Source organism: Otolemur garnettii, unplaced genomic scaffold (genome assembly GCF_000181295.1).
Source record: "Otolemur garnettii isolate 467f Iridium unplaced genomic scaffold, OtoGar3 scaffold00037, whole genome shotgun sequence".
NCBI lineage: Eukaryota > Metazoa > Chordata > Mammalia > Primates > Galagidae > Otolemur > Otolemur garnettii.
Genome location: NW_003852432.1, coordinates 11256875 through 11281133, shown reverse-complemented (window position 1 = coordinate 11281133; position 24259 = coordinate 11256875). Strand labels below are relative to the sequence as shown.

The following is a 24259-nucleotide window of genomic DNA, read 5'->3' as shown; positions in this document are numbered from 1 at the left end:
GGCCTTCTCACCAGTCCTTCTCTCTCTTGTGCCTACGGCCTTCTCACCAGTCTTTTCCATGGAGACCTAGAATTCTCTGTGGTGTGACATCAGCATCACACACTGATGATTCTCTTGGTTTCTGCACACGTTTGAACTTAGCAAAGGGTCAATGGAATTTTCGTGCCAGAGGACTCTTTGCTCGTCTCACTGAAGACTCCTTTCAGTCTCTGCATCCCTGAGAATTTAGAACCTTGATCTCTAGGTACAAAAGTTTGGGAAGTGAAAATGGAAGAACTGAGTTTAGAGAGACTCATTTGCATTTCCAGTCCCCCGGGACTGGTTTGGAGAACCTGAATCCTTGGGATTAAAGGAGCAGGTACCCACCTAGGCTCCCTCCTTCCTTCATTCACTCAGCCTTTCAGGTACTTCCCTGAGATTGTGTCTGCCATGTTTCTGGCTAGTGACTACTGTAACCAAAGCTCTAGGTGTCACCCCAAGCTTTTCCCAAACCACTTTTGAGATTCATTACTCTGGGCAAGTTTATTTATTATTCAAACTGTTCGCTGTGGAAAATACTAAAAAATGCTCAAGTGTTGTCAGAAAGAATCAGTGTACCATCAGGCTTTCTTTTATACCCTTCTTTCAAATTCTGATTCTCCTGCCCTTTTACAAACAAACATCATTTCTTGGTGCCAGTAGGGACCCCATACAGATGCACATAACCCTCTCCCCGTGTAACATGTTAATATTGTCAATACTAGCCTACTTAGTTCATCTTTAAGTCAGCTGCTGGGTTACGATGCCCCCTTCTTAATACATGTGATCCCAGCAGGAGGAGCAAAGCAACTGGCGGCTTCTCTGCCCTATTTGGCATTTAAAAATATATTTCCATTGCAATTCCTTTTTCCTGAAATGAACAAAATTCCTCCTTGTGAAGGGGAACCCTGCTTCAGGGTTTTATAGAGGTTTTAAAGATCAACTTATAAGGTATGCACACCCCTTTCCAAGTGCTGTCCACTAAACAATGGGGTGCTACACTAGCCCGCTTTCAATCTGCCCTCTCTAAGGAACACTAACACTAAATCCCAGTGCCCTGTTGCCACACGATGGAGAATTTACCATGAATGCAAAAAACTTTCAGGCCTGGAGGTTTAGCCCATCTTTCATTTCTAATCCTACATATTTTTTTCCTAGGTTTTGCACAATAGTAATTAATTCCATTAGTAAACACTAGTCTTTCAAAAGGTATCTTTTTCATTGTCTTATATTCGAGCTGGGAGTAGGCAGTTGCTGACCTACCTTTGTCACATCCCATTCTTAAGGACATAGTAGATTTAAAAATAAACTTCAAGCATGGCTTTTTACTATTAATAAAAAAAAGAGACATCTCAGGAAATGAAGAGGGTAAACACAGCTTTCAAAGTTAGTACTTAGTCTACTTAAAAGAAAATTTGTAAGTATTTTATAAAATGTGCATATAAGCCAGTATCTTTTCTGATCATTTTTTCTGATCATTTTTATCAAGCCAGTTTCTTTGTAAAGGCTCTTCCTAGCCTCATTCAGTGATATAACCACCACTTAGTTAATTGCACAATTCAGCTTTATTTTTCAGTTTGCCGCCCCTGCTGCAGTCCCCAGTGAATGAGGCTTCACTGTTGTTCTCTAATCATTTTGCTTTATCTTGCAGACCAGTTTCCTAACTCATCTCAGAATGGATCATGCAGACAAGTGCAGTATCCTCTCACAGACTTGTCCCCCATCCTAACTAGCGGGGACTCTGATATATCCAGTCCATTACTGCAAAATACTGTCCACATTGACCTCAGTGCTCTAAATCCAGAGCTAGTCCAGGCAGTCCAGCACGTCGTGATTGGGCCCAGTAGCCTGATTGTGCATTTCAATGAAGTCATAGGAAGAGGTAAGTATTTCCACTCCGCTTTCTGTTAAATACGATTTTCCAGTAAGCATTTTATCTTCTGCCTTTGCAGATTAGGAACTTAGACAATGGTGAAAGCAACTGACAGAGCACTGATAACCAACGTGCTTGATTTGGGTTCTGCAGCCCTGCAAATCACATCCACAGGGATTTGCCCTTGTGCGTGGAAGTGGTGGGCTGATCTCCCAAACAAGCCAGAACTAAATCACATTTGTTCTTCATCTTGGCCATCCTGGCAACTATGGTTTCTTGGAAGGTGCCATCTACTTTCCTTTAAAAATCATTCTTTTAAGTTCCTACATTTTCACTCATATCTCCCTCCAGCCTCTCTCTTATGACAAACTCTCTGAAGCCTGGTTTATAGCAGTTTATATGCTGCTGGACAGCATCAGGAGACAGGGAATTCACAGCATTCCCTGATCTGAGGCAACATATGTCATCTCTACAATGCACTCCAATTTCTGTGTACAAAGAGGAATGAGTATTTGTAATAAGCTAGCCAGAGCAGCAATAACAGCTAGCATAAATAGTATTTGAGGAAATATTTAGCAGGAAAAGAAGCCAACCAGAAGTGAGGAACTGGACTCCACTCTTCTCTTTTATTTCTAAAAAGCTTTTGGCCTTAATACTAAGTGGCCCCTGATCCTTTTCATTTGTACATATACTGCAAGAGGTTGCATGGGCACCTGCCAGTGTGATGCAGGAGGAGCTCTGGGTATGATTGGCCTTATGAGAACGTGAGGCATCCACACATTCGTCTATCACACACTGCAGAATATATCCTTACCATGCTTCTCCTCCCTAAAGAACGGTTTCCCTGTTAACAAACATGTTTCCATGCCTCGCTCCAGAGTAATATATAGCTCTGTTATGGGCCTATAACACCTTTAGAATGTGTGGCCTCACTAATTGTGTTCTGACTCTTCACATTGCAAAATTAGAATTTTTTGTCATGAAAGGTGCTAACTGGAAATTATTTTTCTCTTTGAAAGTAATAATTATCAATGATTTCATAAATACTAGCTACTATTTATTTATACATTTTTTTCCAGAAGAATGTGAGCACTCAAGAACATAGGTTTGACTTTACTCATCTTTGCCTTAGAGGCGGGTAGCCGAATGGCCGGGCACGCGGGGTGTCTTAGCTGGATGGGAGAATTAATTAGTGAATGACTTACACAGCTCTCAGACTTTGGCACCTCTGGGGAAAATTACGGCCACTGGATGAAAGGCTCCCATTGGGAAAATGATGTGGTTAAAACCAGAGAGAACTGGCTGAAATGAGTCAGAATGAATTTGCTTCGTTTGGGCAACTGCCTTTCAGTTTCTGCCAACCTGGATGACGTATTAACCAGTGACTAATGGGGGAAATCCTTATTCTGTAAGATTAATCTTATTTTTAGTGGCAATATTTTTGTTTCATTCAGTTTCTTGAAATATAGGGAGCTTATTTTATTGCATTTCTTCATGTGGATAAAACCTTATTTTCATATTTGAAAACTATGGTTTAATCCTGAAAAATAATGAATATTTTGAGAAAGAAGGAGGTCAGGGGATGGGGGAAAAGAAGAGCAGAGAGAGGGAAGGAGGGAGGGGGTGGGTCTCTGTGTGTGACACACCTTTTGGAGGCAAGACACAAGTATAAGAGGGAAGGAGGAAGGGGGTGGGGGTCTCAGCATGTGACACACCTTTTGGGGGCAAGACACAATTATAAGGGGGACTTTACTGAACAGATACAATCAGTGTAACCCGTTTTCTTGTACCCTCAATGAATCCCCAACAATAAAAAAAAATGATAAAAAAAGAATATTTTTTATGAAGCAGATGTTATTCCTATTTTCAGTGGTACCACTATGAATATTTTGTTGTAGTAGCCTTTAACAACAGTCATGTCACCTGTGGTTTTTATCATATAGTAAACATAGTGCTTATATCTTTGTGTGAAAGGTATTGCGTCTACTCCTATGTATAAGCACACACACAGAGTGTTGTTGTTGACTAAAAATATTTTCAAAATGTCCCTTTTTGCCATATAAGATAAAGCAAACTAACCAGGTTCCCTCTTTCACATAGGCCATTTTGGTTGTGTGTATCACGGGACTTTGTTGGACAATGATGGCAAGAAAATTCACTGTGCTGTGAAATCCTTGAATAGTAAGTTAAATTTACTTAACACTGGATTGTACTGTTGTGGTTTGCAAACTAACATCAGTTAGTTTATAGTAAAATGTTGATTTACACTTTCCCTTGTGGAAAAACCAGCCTCTGCTGAAATTATGCATCGAATCCTGAAAATTTAGTTTGTTCCAAGCTCATATGTAGTATTTCCTCTGATAGGATCCCTCAGAGCACTCTTAAGTAAGGGCGTAAGAGAAATTAGGTTCTTGGATGAACTGAATTATCACTCAACTGTTTGGCTTTAATATTTGTTTTGCAAGTGACATTTATGGAAACTATTGGAAGCATGTTGGCACCTACATTAGTAATGACTCATATTACCCAGAGGCATTACTATAATTATTTTTTAACCACAACTTCCATTAAAAAGATAAAAAAAAAGAAACAAGACAAACAGGAGAAAAGTATGCTGGCAGAAAATTGAAAAAGCAAAAGTATGGTAATACCTCACTTATCCGCATGTTTGGGGAATGAGGTATCCCACGTAAAGGAATTTCCTCAATAAGTGAAAACCCCTTTTTAATGCTGGAACATGTCTTTAAATTTTAGTGGTCATTGAGAATCAGATGAAATGCATATGCATGTTAAAAACCAGGGAATGCTTCCAAACATAAACTAAATCTTTATTGATGATTCAAGAGCTATCATTATGGCCATAAATTACTACATTATACACCCAACACCCTCCACATACTAGGGTGTTCCTGGCTCCACCTTGGGTGAGAGATCTCACATGCTTGCTCTATCTACGTCCATTTCTAAGTTTCTGCTTACAATTTGTAGCAGCCTGAAAAATGTTAACCAGCTATGTTACAAACATATTGGAATTCCTAAGCTTTAAATGAACAAATGGAAAGTTTCCCTGTAAGACACATTATTGCCACAACTATTTCAGTCTTTGTTTTTACTATAAATGTCCATTTGAGAGGCCTGCCATATGATTAATTTTATTGAAAGTCTGACCAAGAGGTAAATAAAGGGATGATCTATATGAAAACTAAGTACAAACATTGTGCTAAGTTTGTTTAATTTTTTTCTTTTTCTTTTTTGTTTTGTTTTGTTTTTGTTTTTGTTTTTGAGATAGTGTTTCACTCTTTACTGTGGCCCCCTGGGGAGAGTGCTGTGGCATCAACATCGCTTACAGCAACCTGAAACTCTTGCCCTCAAGACTTCCTCTTGCCTCAGCCTCCCAAGTAACTAGTACTAGGTGCCCGCCATGATGCCTGGCTAGTTTTCTATTTTTAGTAGAGATGGGGTCTCACTCTACCTCAGGCTGGTCTTGAACTCCTGAGCTCAAGCAATCCACCCACATCAGCCTTCCAGAGTGTTAGAGTTACAGGTGCATGGCTCAGCACCTGTGGCTCAAGTGGCTAAGGCGTCAGCCACATACACCAGAGCTCATGGGTTCAAATCCAACCAGGGCCTGCCAAACAACAATTGACAACTACAACCAAAAACTAGCCAGGCATTGTGGTGGGCACCTGTAGTCCCAGCTACTTGGGAGGCTGAGGCAGGAGAATCACTTAAGCCCAGGAGTTGGAGGTTGCTGTGAAGTGTGATGCCACGACACTACCCAGGGTGACAGCTTGAGGCTCTGTCTCAAAAAAAAAAAAAAAATTATAGGTGTGAGCCACTGTACCCAGCCTTATACTAACTTTCTATGAGACAAACTGGTTGTTGGACTCTATCTTACAAAAATGCATGCAGGTGATGACTTGAGGGCACAGTGCAAAGGTGATATCACTCACCCAGATGTATCGTGAAAAGGACACGTTGAGGTTGAAGCCTCAGGTCAAGATGCTAACTCTATGGTATTCCAGTTCATTGCTCTCCCTATCTAAATCTGACAAAGTCTTCACTTCTCCATAATGGGGTTAACGTCTCCACCACTGGATTTCTCAGGAATCACTGACATAGGAGAAGTTTCCCAGTTTCTGACTGAAGGAATCATCATGAAAGATTTTAGCCATCCCAACGTCCTATCGCTCTTGGGAATCTGCCTGCGCAGTGAAGGCTCTCCCCTGGTGGTCCTGCCATACATGAAACACGGAGACCTTCGAAATTTCATTCGAAATGAGACTCATGTACGTACCCTGCCAAGCTTACTAACTGCTGAACCAGCTGTGAGCCAGTCAGCCTTTTAGAATGGGCCTGCTTTGAGTCTTAGCTATTAGCCAAACATGTACATGTAAAATATTGGTAGTGTTTAAATGCACCTCAAAATCTTCTATCCTAATGGGAAGATAGTGATGCCTGGAAGAGTTTCCTGGACCAATGGTGCTCACATTGAGCCCTGCTCTACCTCACCCCAGTGAGTACATTTACTCATCTTTGAGGTCATTCTACTTGCCAGCTAGCTACTGAGCACAGCCTAGGGGAAACAGAGACAGAGTAAGCCTCGGCCCATGTGGACTTTTAACTCCAAAGACATTGAAGAATTAACTACAAATGAGTCCCTTGCTGTTTCTAACTGCTACCCACCTCCTACTTACACGTGTTGCTCCCTCAGCCTGGAGCACTCTTCCCACAAATACCCACACATCTCACTTCCTCATCTTCAGCTCTTTGCCCTAATGTCATCTTCAAAATGAGGTTTCCCTGACCGGTTTAAAATTGCAACAGACCCACCTACCCGCAAGCTTCGCTCAGTCTCCTTTTCCCTGTTCTGTTCTCCTCCATCACACTTATCAGCTGGTACCCTAGGCCCAAGCTGTCCAGGGCTGCAGCTGCCAGCCACCCGTGAAGGGTGGCTAGTTCAAACTGAAATGTGCTGTAAGTGTAGAGTACATCCCAGGTTCTGAATATATCATTTTGTAAAAAGAAAGTAAACTGTCTCATTAATGATTATTTGCATTGATTACATGTTGAAATAATAATAGTTTAAATGTATTGGGTTAAAAAAAGATACTGTGAAAATTCATTTCACCTGTTTCTTTTACGTTTTTAATATGGTGACTAGAAATTTTTTAATTATATATTTCTATTGAATAGTGCTTTACTAGACAATAAACACAAATAATAGCTATATATGTATGTGTACATACGTATATGCATACACATGTATACATATGTTCAGTCCCTCTGGAACACAAGCTCATGAGGGTGGGGGGGTTGTGTATTTCGTTCACTACTGTGACTCTTACAGCTCAAACCATATTCAGCACATAGCAGTCAGGAAATATTTGTTGAATGAACGAGCACAGGATTGCAAAAAAGTTCTGTAGGCTCTTGCAAGTAGGAATTTTTCTTTAAGACCTTTATACCAGGACCTAAGGGGTAAGCAAGTTTTAGACAGGCCAGGGTGGGGGACAGAGTCCCCCAGACTGAATGCACAGGCCCCCTCTCAGTTCTTGCGGCCCAGTCTCTGTGGCAGGTGGTAGAGCAGCTTTACTCCTAATCGAAAGTTCTCAGAGAAAATAAACTTTAAAACAGTAAAGAAATATTTTGCATTCAGCCAAAAGAATAAAACACTCCCTGGCAGTGAATATTTTGCAGATAAGGTGAGTTTGCTGTACAACGTGCAAAACTGTCCTGACAGACCCCCTTCCCCACTTGAACTCTTGTCTTTACCCTGATGAATTAATCGAGTTGGGTGTGCGGCTTCTGTAGGGTATTGTTCCCCCAGGGTGAAAGCATGATAGAGACCTCCTATTATCCAGTGCAGAACAGTGCCGCGGCCTTCCTTAACCCAAGAAGTGGATACTAAGTGACAACCACAGACAGAGATGTACCTGAACGTGGAACTGGCTTCAGGCCATGCCCTTTTTGCAGAGTCCCCACTTACTACCTCTTGAGCTTACAAACTCCACAGGGGCAGCTGAAAAGATTCCCTGTTCCCGAGAACCAGGCCCTGGTCACGGCTGCCGGCCAGACTGGTGCCTATATAATTTCAGATATAGTTCTTATAGCTTCTAAAGGGATGTCTCTGTCCACGCAATCTTGTGGGGGGAACTTGTGGAGAATGGGACATCCTATTCTCTGTGTGGGTCCGGAGCACCTGGAGTAGTGGACTGGTGCTTCAGTACCAGGAGGAAGGCTTCTGATGCAGCTGATTTCACTGCAGTGCAGCCTTTGCCGCCTAATAGACTCAGGTTAGAATCCTAACTCCACCGCTCACCCTCTGAGTAGTTTAGGTAATGTGGTTCAGATGCGTTGACATCTGGGACCTTTCCCTGGAGGGAATGCGGCTCCTGGGGCAAGCTAATAGCCACCCATTTGCTTTCCTTTCATATGCAAACCAACCGATCAGGAGCACTCACCCCAGCCAGCTTCTTTATCAAGCTCTAGCACTCTGAGCCTCTATCCACCTGCCCTAATCGCCCCAGGGCCAAGGACTAGTCAACTAGGGGCAGTCTCTCCACCCCAGAGCCTGTGGGAATTATTCTGATTAACCCATCCTAACCCTACTTTCCCTACCTCACTGGTTCCTGCCTATTTCTCCTCTCTCCCTCTGTCTCCTGCCCATTTCCAGGGCTTCCCTATGTGGCCCCACTTGCCATGGTGTGTCCCCTCCTCTTAGAAACTGCAAGTAGGTTTGGGGTTTTTTTTTGGCCAGGGCTGGGTTTTAACCCGCCACTTCCAGCACATGGGGCTGGCGCCATAGGCACTGCCAAGAAACTGCAAGTAGTTTTCAATGGCAATTGTCTCTTGAACTGTTGGCCTCATCATACCTGGAGAATAATAAAAGAACACACTTCCATGTACCTATCTGGAAAACCGAAAATGTACACCAGCCTCACAGAAGTATATAAGAATTAGCCATAATTTAAAAAAAGAAAAATCTAATCTGGTGCTTTGCATACAGTAATACTTAAATGGTTGATGCTATCTATAGGGTACAAGTGATTTTTTGAGACAAGTTTTATAAACAAACATTTCAGAATATTAAGGTCAGAGTTTAGAACAGTAGATGTTTAATTTATGCTTTTCCAACTCTCTTTGATTGCAGAACCCAACTGTAAAAGATCTTATTGGCTTTGGTCTTCAAGTAGCCAAAGGCATGAAATATCTTGCAAGCAAAAAGTTTGTGCACAGAGACTTGGCTGCAAGAAACTGCATGTAAGTATTAGAATGTCTCTGCCCACAGCCCAAATTAAGTGACAAGGAGGAATCTGTTTCCCACTGTTCTATGCTAGTGGGACTGTTTTCTCTACTTATGCAGAAGTCCTTTATTTCCGTTACAGTTTAAATCCATGTGTAAGCCCTGGGGATGTGGGCGGGGCTTTCAGGCTTTATCAAACAGAGAATTTAAAAGGGATTCTCCATAGGGGGTCTTAAACAGCTGTTGTGTACGTTCGCTTTCTTTGGGCCTTCCCACCAGTAGCCCCCAACGTTGTGGTTTCACACTGCATTAGTGTTTGGGAGGGAGAATTTGATCTTCAGCATTATACAGTGAAAAGGAGAGGGCTGGTAACACAAATACCAATATATTGTAGCTTCCCAAGAGTGGATTTGAAATCAGCCTGCAGAAGCCATACCAAAAATGGTTTTGGGGAATGAATATACAAAGAACTTTATTTGTGTCTGGCTGCCTGGCTGTGTGACACAACAGTCAACAGTTTGTAATTGATTTAGTGCTTTCCTTGCATAGCACTGATTCATGACTTATGGTACGTGTGAATGAAACAGCCATGCTATTAATTTCCTACCTTGGTTTTTGTCAATATAGCTACATAAAAGCCAGCTTAAACAAAAGATGCATAGCCCCAGATAGCAGAACTTGACTTTTGTTGAACCTTACTATTTTTCTTCCATGCCCTACTGTGAAATCCTAGCTCTAGAATACCTCAGTGGTGGGGCATATAAATTTTATGGGTTAGCCTAGCCCATTCGAGAAAGAAAAAGTAAAATAACAGCCCCTGTCTTACTCTCGCCTAAAACTGAGTATTGCTAGTAAGTGACAAGTGAAGATCGGTGACTGCCTGAGTAGTCTCTAGGCATATTCTCTTTAGCAATCAAGGAAAGCTGGGAGGAGAGAGAGCTTTACCACTCCAGATCTACATTAAGGCAAAAACGATTTTCACATGCCATGCCATGCATGATCTCTTGTCTTGGCCTGTTGAATTTGTGATCTAAATGTCAAACATTTTCATTCAAGACCTCCGTTGTAATGTAGCCTTAATCAAAAGGGGCCAGATGAAATGCTCCCTTCAGAAGTTAGGGACTTCAAAGACGGAAGCTGCTTGTTGTAATCTACAGATGTTCAGCATCATAGTAAATTATTCTGTTTCAGCCACCAGTAATAATTTTTGTCCTTTCTGTAGGCTGGATGAGAATTTCACTGTCAAAGTTGCTGACTTTGGCCTTGCCAGAGACATGTATGATAAAGAATACTACAGTGTACATAACAAGACAGGTGCCAAGCTGCCCGTGAAGTGGATGGCTCTGGAAAGTCTGCAGACGCAGAAGTTCACCACCAAGTCAGACGTGGTAACGTGTTGATCGTGCCTGACTTTCTCCTCTTATTTTCATGCCCAACTTTCTTTGTAGTTTTAGTTCTACTTAAGGTTAAAAAAAAATTCACACCACTAATTTCTATTTCCTTCACACGTAAAAATGGACTTGATTGTCTGATAGGTACTCATACTTTATTTTCATAAATTCACTCATTTATTCAAAAATACCTGTCAAGAGGGGCACACTCCTAGCTCCCTGGGAAGCACAGAACTGACTATGCATGAACCCAGTCTTTCAGGAGCTTTGGCATTGAGGAAGAGGAGAAACGAGATCAGTGACTGTGACATAGTGGACTGGAATTAGGCTTGACTCTTCTAGCCCAAGGGCAGCTGATATTCTACCTCAAGAAGTCTGGAAGCTGTAACTGTGACAGCCCAGGCAGTAAGGGCATGACCCCTGCACCCAGCCGGGGAAGTGCCCTCTTTATCTGTACTGGCCATCCTCCTATCACAGAGCGAGGTTCAGATGTCATGCACCTGAGCACTGAGGATGGGCAAGACCAGGCGTCCTCAGGGCCCACGGGCCACTTGTAGCCACCTAGGACATTTATCCGGCCCGCCGGCTGTTTTTGCTGCCACTGCCTGTCCTGCTTAGCAGCTGACTTGTCCTGGGGCTCTCAGTCCAGCCCTTCAACAGGCTGAGGGACAGTAAACTGGCCCCCTGTTTAAAAAGTTTGAGGACTCCTGGGCAAGACACTCACCCAGGCAGCCAGATAGATCCACCACATCCCCCTTACACCTTAGGGGAAGATGACCATGGAAATGGGCCTTCATGTATAGCAAGTTTGGAATTGGGCAGCTGGAAACTTGCTACCCATTCATTTGAGGCAAAGGAGCAGGAAAGTACGAGCGTCTTTAAAGTTCAAAGGAAACAGTTCCTAATTGGTGATTTGGCAAGGATGGAGAGCACAGAGAGAAGTTATGAGAATAAGTTGAGAAAAATATATTTATACTAGACCATAGAGGTCCTTGCAAACCAAACTAGAGAGTCTGGGATTTATTCTCTGAGCATGTGGAAACAAAAATGTAATCAGATTAGATTGCAGTCCTTCTTCATTTGGTGAGATGACTTGAAAGGAGTGAGAGCCAGAAAATAAAGTGAGGGGCAGACCTTGTACAGAAACAAGAATAGAAAGGGAAGATGAAAGGAGAAGCCTCTCAGAGGCAGAATCAACAGTGTTTATCAGGGAACTGGTAGCAGTGAAAGGTAAGCCAAGTTAATCCTGATGTATTAACAAATAAGTGAAGCACAGGAACAAAAGCAGAGTAGGAAGAAAAATACCAAGTTGAACCTTGTACGTACTGAGTTGAACTTGGGAGTAGGCCATTTGGACACAGAAGTCCATCAGACAGTTAGAAGTGTGGGTCTGCAGATTGTAAAACACGTTGTATTACCCAGCGTGGACTGCTACAAAAATATGTCACGGACTAATCTATTTCTAACCATTCTGAACACTAGAAGTCCAAGAAGTAGCAGTCCAGTGTGGTCAGGGTCTGGTGAGGGCTCTCTTCCTGGCTTGTAGGTGGTCACCCACATTCCATGTCCTCACATGGCCAAGAGAGAACAAGAGCAAGTTTCCCAGTGTCTGTTCTTATAAGGGCACTAATCCCACCACAGGGACCTCATCTGAACCTAATTACCTCTCAAAAACCCCCATCTTCAAATACTATCACACTGGGGAGTAATGCTTCAACCTTTGCATTTCTGGGGGACACAGTTCAGCCCACAGTAGGGGGCAAGGTTGGGAATATGCATTTGAGGATCCAAAAGCAATTATTCAGTTGAATTGCATATGTCAAAGTGAGGAGGAAAAGCAGAGAGGTAAGAGGCCCAGGAGAAGAGCCTACCATGAAGCCAGAGGAAGAGAAGGTTAAGAAGAAGTGGGATGGTGAGCAAGGTTCACTGCTGCCTAGTGCACCAGAGGGTCTGGGAGCCAGGTAACTGGAGCAATGTGAGGTCTGTTGGATGGAATGGAGAGTGCACTTGCTCTGTTCACACACAGTGAGTCAAGAGGACTGGGATATCTGGAGGTAGAGAAGCACTTGAGGATAACAACCAATAAAGGAAAATGTGCAGACCCTGATATCAGCAAACAAGTTGGGCAGGACATATGTTCCTGGAAGGCCAGGACTTGAAAAGAGAACAGGTTGGCAGCTATGAAGAGATGGCAGGGGCAGGGATCTGAATGCAGTATTGGGAAGCCAGAAGTCATTTCACCGCCTCCCTCTGAGTCAGCAGGAGGGAGAGCTGTGGCCTCTATTGGTAAGAGGTTCAAATTAATAGGTGGCCTTCACTTGAAAACTGAGTTTCAGCACCTGTGAAGAGGTGGAGGCAACATTAGAGAATAAGCCAGGTGACTGGGGGTTGTTTTCAGTAAATAAGTGTGTCACAGGTCCTGGTGGAGGATGGGACTTCAGGGTGCATGAGATTGAGTACAAGAGATAACAGCATATATAGTAGAGCTGAGCCTAGGATTCTGATCATGAAAGATCGCGAAAGAGATGAAAGGAGTGGGTGCCAGGGAAGGAGGCTGGAGACTCGTGAGGGAAGGTGGCAGGTGAAGGCGTAAGGGAAGTAGAACAAACTCGTCATTCAGGCCTGACCATTAGTCTGCCATTAAAAGCTGGAGCCAAATCTCACAACTCAACGAAGAAGACCATCTTAGTCTGTTTTATACTGCTGTAACAGAATGCCACAGACTGAGTGATCTGTAATCAACAGAAATTTATTTGGCTCACAGTTCTGGAAAGCGGGAAGCCCAGTCAAGGGGCCATGTCTGGTGAGGGCCTTCTTGCTGCATGACAATGTGGGGAGTATGATGGCCACTCCTTGCTCTCTCCTGCCCACTCATCACATGGGCGAGACAGTGGGGATGAGACAGCAAGGAGTGGCCAGACTTGCTTTTATAACAAGCCCTTACCGCAATAATGAACCAACCCTGAGATAGTGACATCCATCCACTCATGAGGGCAGAATCTATCTTGGCATTGGGGGAAATTAAATTCCAACACATGGGGTGCTGCCTATGGCTCAAGGAGTAGGGCACCGGCCCCACATACCAGAGGTGGTGGGTTCAAACCCAGCCTCAGCCAAAACAAACAACAAAAAAAAACTGAAAGAAAAAAATAAATAAATAAAATTCCAACACATGAGTTTGGGGGAATATATTCAAATGATAGCAAAGACAAAATAACCCATGATTTAGAGTGGGAAAATGATTTGAACAAACATTTTACTAAAGCAATATATGAATAGCTAGCTAATAAGGACATGAAATGAAAATATATGCTCACACGAACACTTGAATGATCATAGAAGTATTATTCATAATAGCCAAAAACCAGGAGTAATCTTAATGTCCATCAACTGGTGGGTGGATAAACAGAACGTGGCCCGTCCATACAAGGAGAAGGTGCCATTCAGCAATCTAAAGGAGCTACTAATGCCTGCTACAACGCGGATGAGCCTCAAAACACGGGGAAGGGAAAGAAGGCCGACTCAAAAGTTTACATGTCAAGTGATTCCATTTGTATGAAATTTCTAGAAATAGGCAGAACTATAGTGGCAAAAAACCAATCAGTTGTTGTCTGAGGCTGAGGATGGGAAGGAGGATTGACTACCAATGGGCATGAGGGAATTTTCTGGAGTGTTGAAGTGATCTAAATCTGGATTGTGATAACTATACAGTGTATAAATTTACTACACAACACTAACTATATACACTGAATTTTCTGATCCATATATTATAATTCAGCAAAGCCATTTTTTAAAAGAGCCTGATGAAATTTTAGCTGTTCAAGGCAAGTGCTGGGATTCTGAGCTTTTTTGACAGACACACACACACACATACGTGTACACACAGCCCTCACTGCCACCTCCTCCCCAGCAAGCAGCACAAGGCCCAGTGTTCCTCACGTAGTATCAGCCACTCAGATACTGGACTGGGAATTCACATGGGCCTCCACAGATAGGACAGTGCTCTTTGTCTCTCCTTTTCATTGAAAGACACTATATCATACCACATAAAGGCTGCACCTGATTCATCCACACACAGTGCTGCTTTAGAAGAGGATTACTGATCACATGCATAAATTTTCACAAGTTTCACTTCCAGGACAACACAATTTTTCAATGGTAACAGGAAATATTTCTGAAAGCATGTAATATGCTGTATGTGTTGCAACCTACAAGCAATGACTCGCCTGCTTGTAGATCAGGTTCTCTTTCTAACAAATGCCCAAATGCAGTTCAGCTAAAGTCCAAATACTCTTTGAATCCATTCAAACAAAACTGGCATGTTACTGCACTCAAAATGACTCGTAGCTGGTATGCACAGTGTCCCACACTGCGTCCGAGTTCTTTCATTAACCTCTATTTGACTGCTCTATTATTCAGTCCAACTGGCTTTCCTCAACCCTCAGCCTGCCTCTCTTTCTGAAGCACTTAGGAGTGTAGACAACCCCTCTCTTCTTGAAATTTCCTGTTTCCTTGGTTTCGGGGACACGGCATCATCTGGCTTCCCCTGTACTTTCTCTATCTGTGACGGCTTCTCTTCTTTCTCTCACTGCCTCCATGTAGCTGGCCCACAGGACTTTCTTGGGGATCGTTGACCCTCAACAATTGCAACCATTCCCATCAGCAGCTCCCTTGGATCCTTTCCACCCATATGTGGTCATCGCATCACAAATTTGCCATGTTCAAAATCGAATTCTTTTCTGCCAAACTGGCAATTCGTCCCTTCCCGATTTCTATAACATCAATGGCCTCACCATTGTGCGATTTACCTCCACCTCGTCCTTTTTAGTGTATCATTCTTCAGGTTTGGACAAGTGCATGCAAGTTGTGTAGCCACCACTACAATCTGTGCATAAAACAGTTCCCTCGCCCCTCTGTAGCCAGCCTCCGCCCCCCAAGACACGGAAATCCCAGATGTGTTTTCTTTCTCTATGTTTCTTTTCTAGAATGTCATCTAAATGGAATTGTACAGTCAGGAGCCTTCTGAGTCTGTGTCCTTTCACTTGCCACAATGCATTTGAGAGCCCTCCACATGGTAACAGTAGTGTAATAGTGTTAGTAATTTATTCCTTTGTATTGTGCTAAAAAAAACACACATAACATTTACCATCTTGACCATTGTTAAGGGTACCATACGGTAGAGTTAACTACAAGGCCTGACAAATTCACAAACGTGTCCTAGAAAAAGTGCCACACACCTCATGCACACCTCATTGCTGGATAGCACTATGTTCACCTTGGAAGTGCTCCCCTGGGGAAGCTGGGCACCAACACCAGCGCCTAGTCCACCCTTCAAAGCATTTTGGAACTCTTTCTCTGAAATGGCCATAGGCGCTAGTGTCATATTATCTTTAATGTCCTGAATGTCATCAAAATGTCTTCTTTTCAACATTTCCTTTATCTTTGGGTAAAGAAAAAAGTCGTTGGGGGCCAGTCAGGTGAACAGAGAGGGTGTTCCAATGCAGTCCTTTGTTTACGGACTAAAAACTCCCTCATGGACGGTGCCATGTGAGCTGGTGCATCGTCATGATGCAAGAGCCCGTTTTTTGCACACACCTTTCTCACGCCAAGACTTCCAGTTAGGATTTTCCTGTTTCTCTGTCAATGATTACTTGGTCTGCTATGCTTCTCATAGGCAACCAACCACTCTGATGCACAATTTGACAATTTTTGCAATGTTTTCATCAGTTCTACTTGTTACTGGCCATCCTGACGTCTCCTCATCAATGACACTTTCTCTCCCCTCAGAAAAAGGTTTCATCCATTTGTACACTGCTCTTTTCTTCATGGCATTGTCCCCCGAAACTTGGACTAACATGTCCCTGATTTCACTTCCACTCTTGCCAAGTTAACAAGAAATGTGATGTTTGTTCATTGCTCTAATTCAAGCCCCGACATTCTTGTGACAGCACAGAAAAACACAATAATGAATGCTACTAAGCAGGACACACCGCAGGTCAACACAAACACAGCTGTGAACCCTTCGCGAGGTGTCTGTATGGTGCTGCCACTGGAAGGACATGGTGACAAGTGCACAAACTTAACTGTCAGACCTCTTACATAAACATTGTGGTGGATTAAATCTCTAGAACTTTTTCCACCTTGGCAAAACTAAAACTCTCTATCCATTGAACAATAACTCTTCTTCCCCCACCAGCTCTTGGTAGCCACCGTTCTACTTTTTAAGAATTTGACTACTTTAGAGACCTCATGTTAAGTGGAATCATACAATGTTTGTCTTTATTGACTGGCTTATTTTAGCGTAATGGTTCCCAGTTTCATGCCTGTTGTTAACATATGACAAGATTTCCTTCTTTTTTAAGGCTGGATAATATTCCATTTTATATGTATGTGTGTGTACATCTATATATTTTCTTTATCTATTCATCTGTCATTGAATGTTTGGGTTTTTTCTACCTCTGGGCTGTTGTGAATGGTGCTGCAATGGCGGAGATGTGCAAATTCTCTCCAAGATCCTGTTTTCAGTTCTTTTGGATGTATACCCAGAAGGAGGTTCACTTGGACCATGACATAATTTTACTTTCAATTTTTTGAGGACCCTCCCCAAATTGCATAACAGAGTATTCCATAGCAGAGTAGTTTATTCCCTTTATTTCTGAGTAATATTTCATTGTACAGTTATGCCATCTTTTATTTATCCACTCACCAGTTGAAGGACATTTGGTTTCTTCCTCTTTAAATTATTATTTTAGAAAATAAAAAAAAATGAAAAAATTCATTAGAACTCTTCTCTACACACTTGTAAGCAAACATTTTTTACCTCAGGATGTTTAGGTTCTAGCTGTTGAAAAAATTGTATCTGCTTGATGTGCATCTTGTGCCTATTATGAAGATAAGTAAACAGAATGAACCAATCAAATCTCAAAGCAAGCAGAGATAGAACTGAAAACTCTACATCCTTCAAAATATTCCTTAATCAATAACACAATGCTACCTCTTCTATTTGGAATGCTATAAATAATTCTGATTCCACAGCTGTGGAAAGGTATCGGTATCAGTATGCTGTGTGAATACCCATTCTTTACAAAATAATCCTTGCTAAAAACATTCTTATCTAAGAAGGGTGAGTGTTAACCTTATTTAACCTCTACTCGACAATCAAACATTTTCTGATGAACATAATGATATAAATTCTGTGATGCATTTTCTAAAAGCACATATTAAAATGTAAACCAAACAAGAGCTTTGTTTTAAGAAAAGGACATTTGGTTTCTTTACAGTTTCAAGCAATTCGTAATTATAACTGCTGTGACATTCACTTAATGGCTTTTTGGTCAACATAATTTTTATTTCTTTTGGATAAGTATGTAGGAGTTACTACTGGGTTACAAGATAAACGTATGTTCAACTTCATGAGAAGTGCCTACTGCTTTCCAAAGTGGCCGTATCATCACCAGCACTGGGCAATGTCAGTGTTCCGGGTTTCAGTCGTTCTGATTGGTGGTGGTGGAGTCCCCTTTTCTCTTTAACCCAAATCTCCCTAGTGACAGACGGTGCTGAGCCCCTGGCTGTGTCCCTGTTTGCCATCGTTACGTTGCCTTTGGTGAAGTGTCTGCTCAGACCTTCTGCCTATTATGTTTTAAGTTTTAGAATTTATTTTCTGGGTTTCTTACTGGCTTGTTTCTATTATTACTATTGACTTATTAGAGTCCTTTATCTATTCTGGATACGGGTATTTATTTGTTTCTGCAAGCATATTTTTTAGTCTGTTGATTACCTTTTCATTTTTTTCCTGGTTCTTTCAAAGAGCAGAAGTTTTTAATTTTGTTGAAAATTATCCTTTTTTATCTTTCATCAGTCCCAGTTTTGATGTCACATCTCAAAATGCCTATTCTCGAATGCTCAAATCTGCCTGTGTCCATCCCTTGCTTACCTCAGCAGCAACCCTTTCTGTCACTCTTTATGGCTTGTAATTGTCCCTCAGATCTAATAACTGCTTTCATCATCACCTTTGTAAAGTTAGGCCAGAGCTTCTTCAGAGGCTGATGCTCAGATGTGCAAACTGGCTTGCCCAGTGCCACACAGTGAGCTCTCCTGCCTTGAAACTGAACCTGACCTGTTTCCACCTCTCTGAACGCACCCTGCACATGTCACACATCCCTGCCCTCTCACCTCCCACCACACACCAGCTTCTCTCTCCGTGGTCAGCTCCCTGGCACCATCCTCCCCCTTCATGGTGCCTTCCCCTTCCTGCTGGTCCTGCACTGCAAAGAGGGGAATTGGGATGGGGACAGTGTAGTGATTTTCCTGAAAACTGCCTCCCTCTCCCCTCCTCATCCCACTCTTTTTGGTGGTTGATGTGGGCACCTCTGTTCCTGTCTCCTCACAAAAGCAGAATGAAGTCAAGGGGCACAGAGGTTTAAACCAGTGAGCAAAGAAGTGTATTAGCAAGCAATGGCGTATGCTCCTGAGAGTTCGGAGCGCGCACGTGTTTAAAGGAACAGTGGCCCTGGCGTCCCTGTGTCATCCCTCTTTCTCCCCACCAGCCTCTGCTCCTTTATCTTGTCTTGTTATGGTGTGTGCTCTTACTCAGCATGCCACTTGTTTACGCCATCTGTTTTTGTGTTTTCTCTACCATGTCTGACTTTCCTATCTGTGCTAACACTCTGTGACACTGCGGTGACCTTTATCTTGTTCTTGCTAGAATGTGTTCTCTTACTCGGCATCTCGCTTGCTCACATTATTTGATTCGTGCTTCTCTTGTTCAGTCAGGTCTTACTTTCCTCCAGTGCTACTCTAATAACCAGGTATTGCCCAAGTCCTATAATTCCTCAGAAGTTTATCCAACTCTGCTGCCTTTTCTATGACTTCATCTCCAGACAAATCTGTATAGAGAGCCTAGGCTAGCACAGAAACTGACTGGGTCACAAAATGAATCTGCCTCTCAAAACTTCGGTTTCCTCATCCTTAAAACAAAACCAATTACATGATAGAGTTGTAGCCGATTGCAATCTATTATAAGGATCAAATAAACAAGATGTTTGTTTACAGGATATAACGCCGGTGAATGAATCATTATAGGACAGACCACTCACTTTCACCACCCTGAGTCCAGAGTAAAGCCTGCTAGGCTTCCGTGTTGCCGGTGCACAGGGGCAACCCCTTGCTGTGCTTATCCAGAAACCTCCTCACTCATGTCCGTATCATGGATAAGCTTCTCCTTTTTGTCTTAAGCATAGCATTTACAGATGCCATCTCCCAGAGCACAATTCAGACACATCCCATTGATTTTAGTTTAACCCACATTCAAAACTTAAAAACCTCCCCAGCACAGAGCCATTTCCACCTCATCTAATCCTAATCCCTTCACCTACTCCAGCCTGTCAAACAGAGTGACCTATTATTCTTACCGTTCCATACAAACACACATACTCTCACACCGGGGCCCTTTTCAGAACCTTTGTACCTCTTTGATGTTATTGCTCTACATTAGCCACTATCTTATTGTCCTGTGTGACACTTATGTACACAGTACTCTTAGCCCTGTTCATTCAGCCCTGGGATCTATCCAGTAACTTGGACAGTAACTTACTTATATGTGATCAAAGGTCAGTCAATACTTGTTACATTGATTTAAATTTTAATGCAAATTCTGAAGCTTGAAGGTGAACACAGTGATATTGTCAGAAGCAACTCTTAAGATTTTCAGGCTTTGAAAACTTCCATTCCGAAAAGCAGAGTTAGACAGCAGCGTTATCTAGCTGCCACCTGGAAAGGGGGTTGTGATTTCTATTTGGATCAAGGCCATCAGTGGTCCTCCAGGATTCTCGCACTGGGACAAAGACAAAGAGTCATTATTGGAAATTTGTATCAGCAACTACAGAATCTACCTAGTTTCCTTCTTTCAGTGGCAGAGTTCACAGGCATGCTTCATTCTCCTGCTGAGTATCACAAGCTACACTTGGGGCTCAGGCTTATATTTTCCTATTCCACCTGTCTAATCTGGATCCTCCTTCCCTTGTAAGCTTCTTCTTCTTTAGGCCTTAATTCCTCTTTCTTGTGCTTCCTAGCCCAGAAGGGTTGCTAAGCAAGAACTGCCTTCCCAGGGCCTCTGCCCAGGGGGTACTTACTCACGAAGACTCACCTACTCTCCTAGTGGTGTTCTTGCCTGGGCACACATCAGGGGGGAGTTATATGTATGACTAAACTATTCTGAGCAGAGTGCTTTAAATCAAGAAATTGCATATTTAGTGAGGTTCAATATACCAAGCAAAATCCAAAGGTCAAGAACCCTTAAATGTTTACCCCAGTGTGTAAAGAGATGTATTGGGCAATTTTTAGCAAGTCATTTAGCCTCTCTGTGTCCCTGTGATCTTCCTATAAAGTCCTGATACAGCTCTTTTAAATTAATCTTGTACTATAACATTTTCAAATTATAGTCTAATTGAAATTAACTTTTTTTAATAGATGGATTTGTTGCCTAGCAGTTTTATTATTTCTGATTTTTAATATGGATTTTTACTTACACTGATGTGGATTTTCCCTTTTAACATTAACATTTAGATATAATCACATTTCTCGAAGAATATTTATATTCATTCTGAAATCCCGCAATTTAAATTCTGAATGGCTTTCTTTATCTTCCTTTTTTACTAATAATGTAAAATTATAGTGAAACTATTGGAAAAGAGAAGGACAGAAACATGCTAGTGCTTTAACCCTGCAAAAGAGAACTTAGAAAATGTTCTCTACTAATTACAGGTGAAATCTCAATCATGTAGACTGCAGATATTCTTTTTGAAAACTTTACATTTAATTGTAATCTAAAGTTTATCTGATTCTGTTCTAAATAGGTCATGAAATATATAGTTTAATAATTATCCCTAAGGACATTTTCCCTCAAAACAACAATAGTATTGAATGTCTTAAGCCCAGTTTAGTTATGGATACCTGGTGATTTTCTTTAGTATTTGTGTGGTCACCCTTCTCTCACCTGGACTTCCCATTTTCTTGTTTTCTAGTGGTCCTTTGGTGTGCTCCTCTGGGAGCTGATGACGAGAGGAGCCCCACCTTACCCTGACGTCAACACCTTCGATATAACTGTTTACTTGTTACAAGGCAGAAGGCTCTTACAACCCGAATACTGCCCAGACCCCTTGTAAGTAGGAATTGCAACAGAATCCCCTTCCTGCACCTCTTATATTCTTCACGTTTATAGAAACGCTTATCTTTGAGGGGTCTCTCACAGCACTTCTTTCTTTCTGAGACAGGTATGAAGTGATGCTAAAATGCTGGCACCCTAAAGCCGAAATGCGCCCATCCTTTTCTGAACTGGTCTCTAGGATATCGGCAATCTTCTCTACTTTCATCGGAGAACACTACGTCCATGTGAATGCTACTTATGTGAATGTGAAATGTGTTGCTCCATATCCCTCTCTGCTGTCATCGCAAGATAACATCGATGGTGAGGTGGACACATGATAGATGGATATCCCATGAGCCCCCTCCTGGGGGACACCATAGTACGAGTCCAAACAACAGTCCACACTTTGTCCAGAAGTTTTTTCACTGCCTGACCTTTGAAAGGTCGATATTTTTTTGCTTTTGCCAAAATTGCACTATTATAGGATTTTGTATTGTTATTTAAATTGCTGGAGCCTAAGGAATTTCTCATCTGACAAACCATCGGAACCAGAGGCTTTGGTCCCACAGGCCAGGGACCCAACAGCAACCCTGCAGCTTTGATGACACTCCTGTCACCTTGGAGTCCAAAACCTGAATTCTGGATTGAATCGGGACCCTACTTGAATTCATATGAGGACCTGAGGCAGGGACCCTACTTGAATTCATATGAGGACCTGAGGCAATGGATTTTAAGGGCTTCTTGATCACAGAAAATCCAGAAGAGATGGTGATGGCCAGGACAGACATGGCAGCTGCAGGACCAGGCCACTCATTTAGAATTTTAGTGTTTTAAAAAAATATTATGCATTGTATGGTCACTGCCATTTTCATTACGGATGTTGTCATTCACCCATTAGGTAAACATTCCTTTTAAAATTTTTGTATGAACATTCCTTTTGTTGGCGGAATATCCATAGGGCATTGCAGTCAAAGTTTCAAAACAGCATGACCCAAAATGTGTTTATAAATAAACAGGGATACTTACATATTGTACATAGACGACATTAAGAAGATTTTCATGAAATAGCTTTAGTACGATGAAATATTTAGCTGTCATTAAAAAATCAACTGTTTGAGAACGATACTGCTCTGAGCTAATGATGAATATGGATATGTAGATGTTTTGTCTGTATTTTCTTTTTAATGACAACTCTGAAAATAAAACCAGTAATGTGTGATGATCAATATTTTTAAAGGTAACTCATCATGTTTTTAAAGCAGAATACATTTTACTAAAAGGTTCATTGATTGTAATCACAGCGCATAAGCTGAACAGAGACAGGATCAATGGATTGGCAATATTAGCCTTTTTCTCAGGTGACAGCTTCACAGCTCACAATTGGAGATAACTTTTGGGGAGTCCCATCTGGCATTATGACATGTTTTGTTTTGAGCAAAACATATTTTGGAAAAAAAGAGCAATTGAAAATTCTGGCTATTTCCCCCAGATGAATAGACTTCTGTGATATTCCGTTGGGTGGAATTTTGTGCTTACTACTGTAGAGTGCATGTGGTGTAGCTTACTCTAACTGGTTTTGTTGATGTAAACATTCAAAGTGTTATATTTTTATAAAAATGTTTATTTTTAATGATATAAGAAAAATTTTGTTAGGCTACAAAAAGTACTGCACTGTGAACATTTCAGAAAAGGTATGTCAGACGAAGATTAATAACAGCATGGCTTTCAATGGTTGTAAATTGTGATAAGGAAATGTACTGATTGCCAGTACACCCCACCCTCATTACATCACCAGGACCTGAAGCCAAGGGTTAACACAGCAAGCAAGAAGGGAGTATGTCACCCTGAAACTCAATAGTTGAGTTTGGCTGTTGTTGCAGGAAAATGATTACAACCAAAAGCTTTTTTGACAATGGTGCGACTTGCCAAAAGACACAAGGAATTGTACTGAGGAAATATTTCAGTTTAAATATCACTATTTCATGAATGTAAAAAACAATACTAATTTACAGAGTATTGTAAGTGGTGATGACAAAAAAAAAAAAAAATTGTGCTGCAGAAAGAAATACCTTTGTCTCCCGAGATCAGGAGAACGAAAGCCTGGAGATCAGAAAGAGCTGTGAAAACAACCCGCCAGCGGGACTGCACACCTGTATATACATGCTTGAAAACACGGCAGTGTGAAAGTCAGGTTTGCTATTTATAAACTTGTCCTTAGGTTAACCTGTTTGAACAGATCGAGGGAGTAAGTGATTCTTCTAGGAATTAGATACTTGTCACTGCCTATAGCTGCAGTTGAGCTGAATGGTACTTTGTATGTTAATACCTATTGTTCTGAGAAATCGTACTATTAAAATAAAGTCATGTAACATCTTGTGTACAGAGAGTTGATTATTGCTAGTCATGCTTGATTATCTACTCCGTTTATATAATGACAGAGGAAGCCCAAGACTGATTTCACCTGGCTGCACTGAGCTCCTCCATAGAGGAGCGCTTTGTCAAGCTAATGCACAGGTAATAGCTAAAAGAACTTGCATCCCTGAATCTGGGGAAGTCTCTGTCTTTCTAAAGGTGGTTTTCTCTGAGTT

At 41.8% G+C, this 24259-nt stretch overlaps 1 protein-coding gene across 2 annotated transcripts in view; it reads left to right on the top strand.

Annotated features, from left to right (window-relative positions):
* Window positions 1-24048, top strand: part of MET (MET proto-oncogene, receptor tyrosine kinase) — a 115307-nt gene extending 91259 nt beyond the window's left edge. Inside the window, exons 15-21 of one of the 2 annotated variants that reach the window (XM_012805169.2) lie at window positions 1670-1900; window positions 3992-4072; window positions 5999-6180; window positions 9045-9154; window positions 10360-10525; window positions 21550-21686; window positions 21799-24048. In XM_012805169.2, the coding sequence (XP_012660623.2) occupies window positions 1670-1900; window positions 3992-4072; window positions 5999-6180; window positions 9045-9154; window positions 10360-10525; window positions 21550-21686; window positions 21799-22009 (1118 nt within the window). In that variant the 3' untranslated portion in view covers window positions 22010-24048. The remainder of the gene's footprint in view (window positions 1-1669; window positions 1901-3991; window positions 4073-5998; window positions 6181-9044; window positions 9155-10359; window positions 10526-21549; window positions 21687-21798) is intronic. The other variant, XM_023513203.1, reaches the window with a different exon arrangement.
* The last annotated feature ends 211 nt before the right edge of the window (window positions 24049-24259 follow it).